The sequence below is a fragment of the Protobothrops mucrosquamatus genome, unplaced genomic scaffold (assembly GCF_001527695.2).
Source record: "Protobothrops mucrosquamatus isolate PMUCROS unplaced genomic scaffold, P.Mucros_1.0 scaffold984, whole genome shotgun sequence".
Lineage (NCBI taxonomy): Eukaryota > Metazoa > Chordata > Lepidosauria > Squamata > Viperidae > Protobothrops > Protobothrops mucrosquamatus.
In genome coordinates, this window is record NW_015387224.1 from 352096 (window position 1) to 364994 (window position 12899).

Consider the following 12899-nt stretch of genomic DNA (forward strand, 5'->3'; position numbering starts at 1 on the left):
AAAAACCCTAGAAAGATGCATTTGAACTCTATTTTTCATGTACTTTTGCATCTTAAGAAAAAAACGACAGGACTCCTCGTGAGCCATTTCCACTTCTAAAATGGGTCAGTTTGTCCCCATGAGACTCCAGGTTACAAAGGCTAAGCTCCTCAGTAGTCACATGTCTCTCTACAAGATTAAGAAACTGTCTTTTGAATGACACAATTTCAATGCCACAGATAGAAACGATCGCCATAAGAAACGGAGCTTCGCACTGACTCACATAAATGAATAGTGAATCCTGATTTCAGACTCTTTTAAAAATTCCAAAGAGCACAGTACGGTAGACAAAACACATGGGCTTTACAAATGCTAAAACGAGCGAAAAGCCCTATTCCTGGGATACTTTTATCTTTCAATCTCAACCTTCTCTTCCTGGTAGTCATTTTGAACAGTTTCTCCAACCAGAAACACAGGGGACCATTCGCGTTCGTTCCCCCGCCCCCCTTTTCTTTCATTCAGGCCCATTCACCCACTTCCATCGCTTCAGACCGGCCTCCCCTCCGTACCAACCACTCCGTTCCCAAAGAACGGCTCTCTTCAACAATCCTCAGCGCCAGGGTTTGGAGGGGGGGGCACCATAATTCGCCCTCCCCAACCTCCTCCGTCCCCGGCTCTCTCCCCCTTCCAATCTCACACTCACCATCCTCTACGCGGCTCTCGGTTACCATGGGCAACTGCGGCATGCGCGTGCGCACTGCATCCCTCCTACGTAGAACGTTCGTCCCGGGTGCTCTCTGGGCGGTCGAAAGCGAAGGAGGGGCTTGATTCAAGAAACACCGCCCACTGGCTTCTTTTTTTTTTAAAGCACGTTCTGCTCACAGCGCATGCGGTTTAAACCAAGGAGGGATCAGCACATTCTTTCTTGGGTTAAGAGTCTTTGGATTGGTTGCGGAGGGCCACGCGTCCCAACTATTAGGGGGCGGACAGATTAAGGAAAAAAAATTAGTGAACACCCATGTGCTTTCAAGGGAAAGGTGTGTGTCTTGCCGAGTGGTGCTTGGCGAGTTACAGGTAGGAGTTGAACTAGGAAGACCCTGCGAAATAAGTGCTGTCTTTCAACCTGACAAGGGAGGAGGGAATGCAGGGGATGAGAAACGACACAATAGGTTCGCTTCTGGCAGTAGTGGAAAAGGGGCTTCGGGGTTTTCTGATAGTTTAGGAGTGAAAGAATGGCCCGAGGCATGGGTGGAAATATCAAGGGGGAATCCAGGGTCCTTCTCAGCAGAAAAATATGATGGCCATTGAAGTCAAACTCCAGGTTGACTTCATATTTCTGCTTTAAATAAATTCATTGGCATCTACAGATACCAAAGCGATTAACACCCATCTCTCGTAACTCGGTGTTGGGTGGGACTGCAGAAACCCAGATTCCCAGAACTCGAGAACATAAATTTAGGAAATTGCTGCCAGTCACTTAGGTTCAGCTATTATAAAAACTGGAGGGGGGAATGAAATATTGCTGATTTACTGCTCTAAAGGTAAATTGCTAAACAAGAAGCTATTTCAAATGGGAAAGATGTAAAATCAAGCCAGACCTTGAGTGGTAAATGATTCATGCTGGTATTGCTTTGAAGATAAATCTCAAAGTGATGTGAAGGTTTTGAACACAAGCAACAGCCTGCCTACTGTATCCTGTTTTTGCTATCCTGTTTTTTCTCCGTCATAATTACATTCATTCTCTGAATATAGTAGGTTTATACAGCTGTGATAGTTAATAAATACATATATTATTGCTAAAAGAAACACAGCTTTACTTATAGCCTGCATTTGTTCCACAAAGATAGAATATATCAGGTCCCCAAATTCTTTTTCATCTAAAGGAGAATGTTTGTAGCTCAAGGTTGAAATGATGGGTCCTTGGTGCGCTCTAAACTTGGTTGTTTTTTTGAAGAGGTTTCTGCTAGCACTGATGATGTTACCTAGTTTGGGTAATGAAATCTCTGCAAGAAAACAACCAAGCTCAGAAAGTACCAAGGATCCCTTTTTCATCTGGATATTTACCAGACTTCTTTAAGCTTCAGCAAATTACTGTATTATATGATCTGAGATCGTGCATGAATTATGAATGTTAACTTGTGTAGAACGAAGTAGTGAATGACTTCTTTCTCATCTACTAAAATTTCGTTTCAATGAAATATCCTTCTCATGTATTGTAACTGGTGTAATGGAGACTGATCAAACTGTCACAGAATGTCTGATCTTTCAAGAAATTAAATATTTTGCAGCTCAGCAACAAGGAAAATAAGGAAAGTTGTCCGATTGGCTAAGGATGTATAATTTTTCCAGTAGAAATATTAGCAAATTGAAACAAACCTGAAAAAGAAAAGAATGAGGCAACATAGATTTTTTTAAAAATGGGGTCATAAAAAAGAGAAGATGAGGCAGTAATTTAACATCCCTTATTGCGTATCATTTATTAATTTAAATTGTTTCAATAATCTTTCATGTGCATACTTTTTTAAAAAAAGTACTCAAAATTGTGAATGAGTGTGTGAAATACCAGTAGTCCAATGCAGATTGTTTCAAAACCTCAATCTTATTTTTTCCACTGTGAAAATGGATTATTCTGTGTGCATTTTTTTAAATCCGTTTACCAATCTTTAGAAAGATCTCTCATTCTAGACTTACTGAGTTTACCATTAAGTCTCAGTATATCAAGTTTTGAGATCAGCTTTGCTCTATATTTTTGTTAGCTTTTTCAGTTTTGGTTTAAGGATGGTGACACAAAATATTCTTTTGCAAGGATGAAGCTGATTGGTTTTTGCAATGTACAAGGCTAGCTGTTTGCAGTTAGTCAGGCAGAGCCAACTCAACACTTGGCAGGGGAGGGAACTGCAAGAGAATCTGTTACTTGACTAAATCCTGGTCTTTGCCTTGGATAAGGTGGGGACCAAATTTGTTTCTCCAATTTTCCCCCCACTTTTCTCCCCCTCTCATTAAAAGCAATGAAATGATGAGAGAAACTTGCTGCTGCCGTCAGTTGGGAGCATGTTCTGTTGGGAGTTTAAATAGTCATGATTTTGGATCAATTTAAGACCACCCTGAACATTGGGCAAAGAATTGAAGATTTCTCAGCAGCATTAGAATATTACCCAAGAAAACAGTCTTAGGTGAACATGTCAGATATACCAGGAAAAATCAAATCAATGATCCTTTTAGTACAGCTAATCTCATCTGATTTCAATATCACTATGAAAAATGCTGTAGAAGTTGTAGAATAATTATGCTGTCAGCGAAAAAAAACAGAATATGCATAACTTCATATGTGGCCAGATACAAACTGGATTCACCTATTGAGGTGTGGTTTGAGTCATTACACTTTGTTGTTAGTTGGATACATACAAGATATAAAGCCATAAATCATGGTTTGTAAACCAGAATTGTTGAGCTTTCACAAAATAGTAAGCCAAAATTATACAAACTTCACAATGGCTTGGAGGAGTGTGTGAATCCGAACAAAGAAACCTAAATAGAAAAGATTGTTTTTAGAATGTATATATTTAAATATCTTAAATATAATAAGTCATTCTTTATCCATCTCCATTCTGCCAGCCTGTTTAGGATCAGTTGGACGGGACTACAAATATTAGAAGCCAAATATTTTTAAAAATGGCCAAACAAGAGTAGGATGATATGTGGGATTATTCAGTGCTCCAGGTTTGATTCAGAAGAAATATTCAAGAATGTGTAAGAGATCCTGCTTGTGACTCATTAAAGCAGATGGATCTTTTTTGTATCATTGTGCAATTGCAGTCTTAATGAGTTGCCAAGGGTTTATGTTTATATTTCCTTCCATCTGAAATACCTCTTCCTAATCAGATCCAAAACATCATATTTCCAGTGCATAATATTTAAATGAGACTGAAGTATGGTATATAGTATGTTACATCTGGGGAGTAAATACTGTATATTCCCACTCAGTGCACTCAGTTGTACAGTAATGTCGACTGTGGCTTTTCTGGTGCAGAATGAAACCTGTTTCCTTTGACTTTTGCTTGAGGTGACTTAGCAATGGATTCAATGACATATATAAGTCCAGGCAAACCTTTCAGGAAAATTGCCTATTTGTTTATGCTACTAAATGTGTGTTTTATTTCTTAAATAAATATGAGAACGATTTCTCTCTGAGATTGTTCCTGGCATGAAAAGGAAGAATGATTTTAAGATTGTCAGAAACTCTTGGTATTTTACATGCTGACATCCACAAATAGAAGGACTTAATTGTTCTAGAGTTCAAACCTGTGTGAATAGCTATTTCTATAGCCAAACGGGGTAAAATGGTATATTTTGTCAGGGCAGATTCATTGATCAAATTCCAAGAAGGAATTGAGGTGTATAAGCAGAGTGTATTTTCAGATCCCTCAAAATATCTTGATCCTTGTCATAAATTAACCATTATTGCTGACAATGTACCTTTGACTAACTAGAATTTCTCTTTGGCACTTCAGGTTCTGTTCATATTCTCAAACACCATCCTTTAGTTCAGTGATGGCGAACCTTTTAGAGACTGAGTGCCCAAAAACCGCCCCTGCCTCCCCGCCTGCCCCGCTCCACGCCCTGTCTGCTCTGCCCCGCAAGGCCACCCACTGCCTCCACGGCCCACCGCAGTAGATCGCCCAGGCGGCCCAGCAGCGCCGTGGCAGCTACGCCCTCCACCCATGCCCCGCAGCATCTGTGTGCGATGGGGCGTGAGGGTGGAGTCTTGTCTCCGCTCCTGGCTGCCATGTGCTTGGCTGTGCTGCTCCATGTGGTCCGTGCCCAGGGGTGACTCTCCAGGGGGGCTGCTGGTGAGAAGGGGGCCGTGGGGGGAGGCGGGGCTGGGGCGACAGTGCGTGTGCCTACAGAGAGGGCTCTGAGTGCTGCCTCCGGCACGTGTGCCATAGGCTCACCACCACTGCTTTAGTTTGTCGGCTGGATTCAAAATAATATACAGGATATAAAAACATAGTTGTTGTGTTCTTATAACATATTGTGCCTAAACCAAATTATGGTTTAAAATCATGTCAGATTCCACACAACACTGAGCCATAAACTATCTAATTGCCATTTAGCTTTATGTAATGTATTGAGAAAACCTAGTCAATGTATGGTAAGTTCACATTTGTGGGAATTATTGAATCTGGAGAAAAATTTGCTCAGCCCTATAGACAAGAGATCTGCTTCAGTTGGTGATGCAAACCGTATAGATTTTAGTTCTCAGTTCCATATACAAATTGGTTACCAATCTATGCATAGTATCCAAATATAAGCTTGCAGTGAGGAGATCCTTTCTGTTTTGTGATATTCCAACTTATTTTACATATTTAAATATGATATAATTAAATAATTATGTCTGTCATTGTTTTAATTTCTTGTCTCTAAAAATAATCATTGCTTGTTTCCTTTCTGCTCTCAGTGTTTAGCCCCTCTTTCTGTCAGTTTTCAGTCTTGTGGTCAAAGTCCTTTATATTTAGGTTGATTTTTGGAGCTCTGTGCTGGTAGTTTTAGTTATCTACTTAAGAGAGCATGCTGTCCATTAACAAAAGGAGTTGAATATTTACTTAGCAGTCAAGGGCATTTAGTTCTGTTTTGCCCCAGTCTTTTAAGATCTAATTACTTTGTAACAAAAAACTAACCTGTACGCTTGCTGAGTAAGATAACTTAAACTGCCTGTAAAAAGTTTTGCACATTTTTACTATGATTAAAAATCTTATTAAAAATTATATTCTGGTTGAAGAAGGGGGTGTTTTCGTTTTCTGTTGTCCTGATTCTCAACACAATGACACACTAAAGAACTCAGAACTTTCACACAAATATAGTATAGTCTATTGTAAATGCTGCATTTTGTTTTAAGTGAAATTTTTTGCTTTTTCACAACAGTAAAATGAACTTTGGCTTACAAATCTTTCCCACATTCTTGACATTGCAGCTGCTCTTGATATTACTCTTCCAACCATGTCAAAAACAAAATCAGCATGTTCTGCCCAATGTTCTTTTTTGTGTTTTCTTGATTGCATGGAGTAACTTGTGGTTAAGATGTTGAATCAGAGTAAAATATGACCTTATTTTTCATCTGAGCATAGCACTCTAAATCCTTTTATTACTTGTTATCAAAACTGTTTTGTATGGCAAGTCTGTTATTCCCATATATTAACTTGTTCCAACTTGGTCTCTTCTTGACAAGCAACACATTTTGCAGCCAAAGTGATGTCAATCCAATACGGCAGGGGGGCACCAGACCGAATAAAGTGTTATACACAATAAAATAAAACTAACTTTTGTCAAGGTTCATTCAAGTGTTCATTAGAGAATAAGAGCAGAACAAAAACTGTTCATTTTATCTGTTTATTCATCTGTGCTTCAAAGACAGTTTTGCTGGTAATAAACAATATAAAAAACTATATTGTCTCAAATTGCTTTGTAAATTTAATAGAAAAACATCTAATAAACGTTTCAGTGGTGGCTTTTCACACATCGTGGTTCAGAATGCTTGAACTATTGTATCCCATGTTAGCAAGTATTTTAACTAAAATTGCAGGTTTATATCAAATGTGCCAATAAATCAATGAAATAAAAATTTTCTCATGGCTGTAATTCAGGACTGCTTATGTAATTCTAAACAGAATAATCCTATTTCTTAATATATTACATTGTAACGAACAGCCAGAAATTTTCCAATGTACATAAGGAGTATAGGATTATATACATACAGTAAAGAAATATTTTTTTTATTTGAACATGACTCCTAGTATCTTCATGGACATGTCCCCATACTTTTAATCACAATAGTTGAGGTGATTTGCCATTGCTTCTACCCCGTGCAGGCTTTTTTTCCCCTTCCCATATAGTTGAAGCCCTGGTAGCTTCCCACAGTGTCTTGCTCACAAATTGCAACATTCTCTGCTTATTTGTGAACCCAGCCTTTGTGATTTATAAATTGTGGTTTAGCAAAATAAGTGAAATAGTGCTTCATTCACAGCCCAGTAAGCTTATTGCTGCAGAAAATTTTTAAATAATTTTGCTAGTCTTCTGGAGAAAAACATTTTGCATGTTGATTTTTATTATTAAAAATTAGTCTTGAGACATTCCTCTGTTTTAAGAATTCCCTTGCATCAATATTTTAATTATTTTTAGCTTGTTTTTCCTTTAAAACAAACAAAAAAGATATGATTGAAACACCATAAGGAAACCTCTCTCTGTCTCTATCTCTATCTCTCTGTTAAAAGTTCTTTGTCTTCATCCCGGTTATGACAAAATAGAGGTGAGGTTTTTTAGACTTAAATAGTGACCTTTTAGAATTGTGCAGATGCAAAATTGTGAAAGACTTTTCTTTTTTTATAATCAGTTGTTTCCAATAATGGCATATTTGGGGGATGCACATAGAATTGGAATATCTATACAATTAAAAAAAGTAGTGTTAGATATTAGTGTATTTTCAGCAATGCTTCATCTTTAAAACGGCTTCACAGTCCAAAGGTGCATTAGACCTGACTATAGAAACATTATTTACATAGCACTGGAGGTGTTTACCTCCATTTATTAAATATATTAATCAGAATCAACCTTCCCCATTCTTTGAAATCATTTGGAAAAGCCATAACAATAAAATGTAATTGTTAACAAAAACTAAAAACCCAGTAAAAGACAATAAAAATATTACAATATGTTTTAATGAATACATTACATTAAAAAGCTTTTTAAAATGAAGAAATGGCAATAATTATTAAAATTTTAGCAGAACATTATAATTTTTATCTGTCAACTACACTGAGCAAGTCAGCCGAGTCTCTCTGGGAAAAAAGTTCCTAAACTCAAGCCTTCTTCTGCAAAAGCCTAATCACAAATAATATGATATATCTGCTTTTGGCAAAATGTATTGTTTGAATCCACATTATAGGCAAAATAGCCACTCTGATGCTTGTTCAGCAAACTGTACTTGCAAAAATTGCAGGGTTTTAGAATTTTAAGTCTAATTATAACTGAAAATTCCTTCCCTAAAAGCATGAATCTCTAGAATATGGGACATAAAAGCTGACCTTCAGTGCATAATGCAGGTTCTGGCAGATATATATGTTTTCAAAATAAGCTGGTCCAAGATGTACAGGTATGAACAAGCAACTCAGAAAAATTTGGAAATAAATTTGAATTCAGTGAAGATATTTCAAGACTCATTGTAACATGCATACGAGGTGTGCTCCTTGCATTAGTTGTTATTTCTAAATATTTTTCAGGTCCAACCCACATCCAGCATGTTACAGTAATCTACTGTAGAGGAAGGGATGAGTCATTAGGATATTAGCACAGGTAGATTGGGGAAAAATGGAGATTATATCAGTACCTAAAACATTAAGCATTACTGCCATTGTCCAAATCTACATAACAATTTGGAGCTGAAAGAAAACATTCTTAGTTTGCTGCATTTAGAATTTTTAAGATTTCAGAGAATGGATGTGGGATGCATTACTGAATGTCTGCTGACAGTAACAGTCTGCTTATAGGCCTGTTGGATGATATTTATGGTCTGTTTTAACACTGACCTAATTTTAAGGCTGAATGTTGACTTTATTTTAAGAGAATGTACATGCAGCAGCATTTCTTAGGAATGTGTAACAATTATCTTAGCAGAGACTGCATTGCAGTTTTCATTTGTACTAATAAGTAGCCATCATGGAGAAAACAGACCAATAAAAATCTCCCCCACTTTAGTGGATAGTATTTTTCAGTGGCTGAATTTATACCATGTGATCCAGTTAATACCAAAGTTCATAATTTGAACAAACATGACATAAGCTAGTAATTAGCTTTTCCACATAATTTCCAACCATTTCAGAAGCATCTTTATCAAACTGAAATATTTCAAATGTCCATGAAATAAAGATGTTTATGTGAATTATCCATCTTTGGGCCATGATCTAATCTTGGCTTATCCATCAAGCTTACACCTGATGGGATCTTGTTATCTACCGGTTGGTGCAAAAGATAGCTCCTTTAGATTTTCTAGAGTCCTTGTGTCCATCATCATTGAAACTAAATTCCTAGGTAATCATTTATTTCTTATTTTATTGCTTTTTAAATTAGTGACAAAAAAACCAAAAAAAACCCCACAAAAATAAAAATACATTATTAAAGAAATAAACACATAGAATTTTGTTAAAAAAAGAAAAAGTACAACAAAGAAAAGAATGAAATAAATACATCATGTAAACAGTAAATTCTATATATAGTTATTTAATGCAATTATTATTCAAGTATATATATATGTTTCTAACATATAGTGTTAGAATAGATAGTATAGTATAACTCATGTTTTTAACCTATTGTGTTTTGTAAAAATGAGTCTCATACTTTATTATATTTTTCTATACAATATCTATGAGTCTCATCCACTCATAGCTGGCAAGTGCAATCAGGTCTTCAATCCATTGAGTGAAAAGTGTCATATTTATCTTTCCAATGCTGTAATATGGCCAGGGTGGGCGTGGGCAGCTCAACCTCATTCGTGTTGGGGGGCACCTGTGGTGGCCCGGGCGGGGCTGGGAGGGGATCCATTGTCTTCAGCCGAGGAAAGCGAGACCAGGGCAAGCTCTATACCCTTGTCCACCAGAGGACCTTGCTGTCCCTCTCAGGCCATGCAGAGGACCCCCAGTGATGCAGGCTGCCTGGAGCCCTGGGCAGTGGAGGGCAAGTGTCTAGTCCAGCCTTTTCCCAAGGGGGCACCCGGCTGTACTTACCTCCTCAAGGCTGCTGCTGATTGGCTTGCTCTCCTTGGCCAAGTTGTTCATGGTGGGAGACCACCAGGAGAGGTCAGGAGGAGGGGATGGCGAAAGGGCAGCAGGGCTGCTCGTGGCCAAATGCTAAGGCAGGACTTCCCTTAGACTCTTCCTCCCTCTCATTATAATCTTTCTTCCTCCCTCCCTCCCTCCCTTCCTTCCTTCTTTCTCCTTCTCATCTCTTTCCTTCCTCTGCGCTCAGGAAGGGGTGATGGGAGGGTGAGAGATTGCCAGTGCGGCCGGTGTCCATGCTGCCGGCCGTTGCTATCCCATGCAGGCTGGCGGGAGCAGTCCTGGTGAAAGGGAAGCCTCATAGCTGTGAGGCTAGGTCATTGAGTGGGCCATGGAGGTGCTGGTGGGAGGGGGAGTGGCGCTGACCTATAACCTGGTTGCATCCATCAAAGCCAGAATGTGCTCAGCCTTAGATCCACAAGGCAGCCCTGGAACCAGCGAGGAGCCACCCTGTCACCTCTGCCTCGCCCCCTGGGTGTGTGTGCACAGGAGACAGCCAGCGCCAGCATCAGCATCCTAAATAAAGTCAGCCTGCGGGGCAAGACAGCCAGCAGGGATGCCAGACTCTGCTTGCGTGCACACCCAGAGGTTGGGGCAGGGGCACCCGTCACTAGTTCCAGGGCTGCCCCGTGGAACTAAGGCTGAGCATGTTCTGGCTTTGATGGATGCAACGAGGTTGTAGATCAGTGCCCAGTCGGCCTGGGCCAGGCCGAGGTGCCACAGGCCGGTCCTTCGCTGTTTCCAGAGCAGGTCCCCGAACCAGACAGAACCACATGGCGGGTCGGATCTGGCCCGTGAGCCTTGTGTTTGACATGTCTGACATAGATGTTACTGTGCTACAGCCTCTCTCCTGTATCTCTTTGAGACTTATTTTCAGCAATTCTTTCCGCAGTGGAGGGTCCAAGCGAGATTAAATACCACTATGCTTAATAGATTCATTTTTGTAGTACATCTAGAATGGTGAGCATTTGTATATATCTGTTTCTCAGTCTATAACATACTATTAGAACATTCTGCCTTATGACTGAAAGTTCATCTAAAATGTTATTTTATTCATTATATTGACACCTTATAATGAAAAGTAACACCCATGTCCATAGCAAGCGGTATCTGTACCATAGCTTATACTTTGGCCACTCAACCAACCCATCAGATTTGCAAAGAGCCTGGGCATGCTGAAATGAATCCATATTGGATTTCTGCACCAGAATAATGAGCCCTGGTTTTCCTACATGTAAATCCAACTATTGGCAATATACCAGATCGGTGGAATTTAAACAAAATGCATTGATATCTATGGTAAAACATCTATATTGATGCTATTTCTCTGTGCAATAGATTCCAAAAATCGCTAAATGCTGGGTATGAATTATGAAATTGTGTATGAAATTGTGATTGAATGTTGGCTATGCATAGTATATAGAACTGGTTCATTTGTTCTGGACAAGTGGCAAGCCTTATAAAGATTTTTGTGTGCTCTGAATAAAAATTGTACAGTTGGAGGGTGCAACAACTGAATTCACCAGCTGTTTTTGCTGCCTTCCTCTGTTTGGCTTAGCCAGCAAAATTCTCATTTTCTCTCCACACAAATCTGTGGGGAAAAGAACTGATAAATAAATAGGACAAAATGCTAACAGCAGGTACATTTTACCTTTGTCTACAATCTTTAAAAATAATTCACAGTTTCTGGGTGACAGCTTGGCAAAAAAGCAGAGAGCTACAGTGTTGACTTATAACTTGTCGTTTCTTCTCTACTCCCTTGCAGTGAACAATGGCAAGTATTGCCAAGTTTAATATTGATGCCCCTCGCTGGGACCAGAATACTTTTATGGGGCGTGTAAAGCACTTTTTCAACATCACAGATCCACGGACACTGCCGGTTTCAGAGCAAACGTTGGATTCAGCGAAAACAATTGTAGAGAGTTGCAGGTAGTCAACTGGGAGGTGCTGGATAATGTCAATCAAATTTGGAACTTTTGTAAAATCTAAGAATTGCCTCTTTTCAAATGTATCAATAAAACTAATAGATACTAATCAGACCTGTGATGACAGTTGCAAAGACAAATTTGGCCCAATACTGGGAGACACTTTACTGACAATATCAGACTAGGAAACCAACTTTGCAAATACACAGCAATTGCAAAATGAATACTATACATCCAGAACAGAAGTTTGGCTTGTTGTGTAACATATTATATAAATTTAGCCAAATGCAGACACTTACAGCACCCTTTTTAAAGGGGAAATAATGGAGATAAAAACTGTAATTAGAAGCAATTCCAATGTTTATAAATATTTTGATGCAACCAATCATGTACAATGGAAGTGAGTTTAGAACTTAATGTTTTTACTAATTTTTCTCATTTTGAAATTATTTTATTTTTATTATTTGAAAGGTGTTTTTTCAATGTTTTTCTGCTATCTATTGCTCTTTTTCATTTTCTTTCCTCTCACGTGATTATGTGCATTTATTTTTGGAACTTTAACAAACAGTCGTGATATCAAGTTGCATTGAGGCACGTTTGGTGGCAAATAAAAAACAGACAGACAGACAGATAGATAATTAATTAAAAATAAAATAATTTATTATTGTTAAAGTCATCATTGCAGTTGGGCAGTGATAATTCTTAAATGCATACTCAAACCTATTCTGAGAACCAGATCTTTCACAAAAGGAAACCCTTCCTAACAAAAGGATTTCTGTGCCTGGGTCTTATTACTAGAAAATTAAATCTATTGATGCTCTTACAAATGGAAATGCAGGGCAGAATAGTGCATAATATTGTACAAACAGGGCCAGCCCTATTACTAGACAGAGTAAAACAGCTGCTTCTAGCACCTGATTTGGTGCTATTGGAAGATTTAGTCATCCAAAAGGGTATTATTGTTGGTTGGTTTCTAGATGGTTCCGTCCCAGGCGACTGATGGACCCTGAGAGGTTCCTGATGGAGCTTGGGCCATATCCGGAGGATCTAGTCCACGACTCGGCGGAAAATCAGGCGGCGGCCTGGGAGACAACTGCCGCCGCAGCATTGGACCGAGTCGTGCCTTTGCGGCCTCTGACCCGACGTGGATCTCGACCATCTCCTTGGTTTA

The 12899-nt window shown here is 38.9% G+C and overlaps 2 protein-coding genes across 2 annotated transcripts in view; one reads left to right on the forward strand and one right to left on the reverse strand.

The window, feature by feature from the left end:
* The window catches only part of ARL3 (ADP ribosylation factor like GTPase 3), a 30983-nt gene extending 30275 nt beyond the window's left edge, over window positions 1-708 (reverse strand). Inside the window, exon 1 of the mRNA XM_015819772.1 lies at window positions 683-708. Within this exon, the coding sequence (XP_015675258.1) occupies window positions 683-685 (3 nt within the window). The 5' untranslated portion in view covers window positions 686-708. The remainder of the gene's footprint in view (window positions 1-682) is intronic.
* A 292-nt stretch (window positions 709-1000) lies between these two features.
* The window catches only part of SFXN2 (sideroflexin 2), a 34343-nt gene continuing 22444 nt past the window's right edge, over window positions 1001-12899 (forward strand). The window contains exons 1-2 of the mRNA XM_015819773.1: window positions 1001-1053; window positions 11569-11732. Coding sequence (XP_015675259.1) covers window positions 11575-11732 — 158 coding nt within the window. The 5' untranslated portion in view covers window positions 1001-1053; window positions 11569-11574. The remainder of the gene's footprint in view (window positions 1054-11568; window positions 11733-12899) is intronic.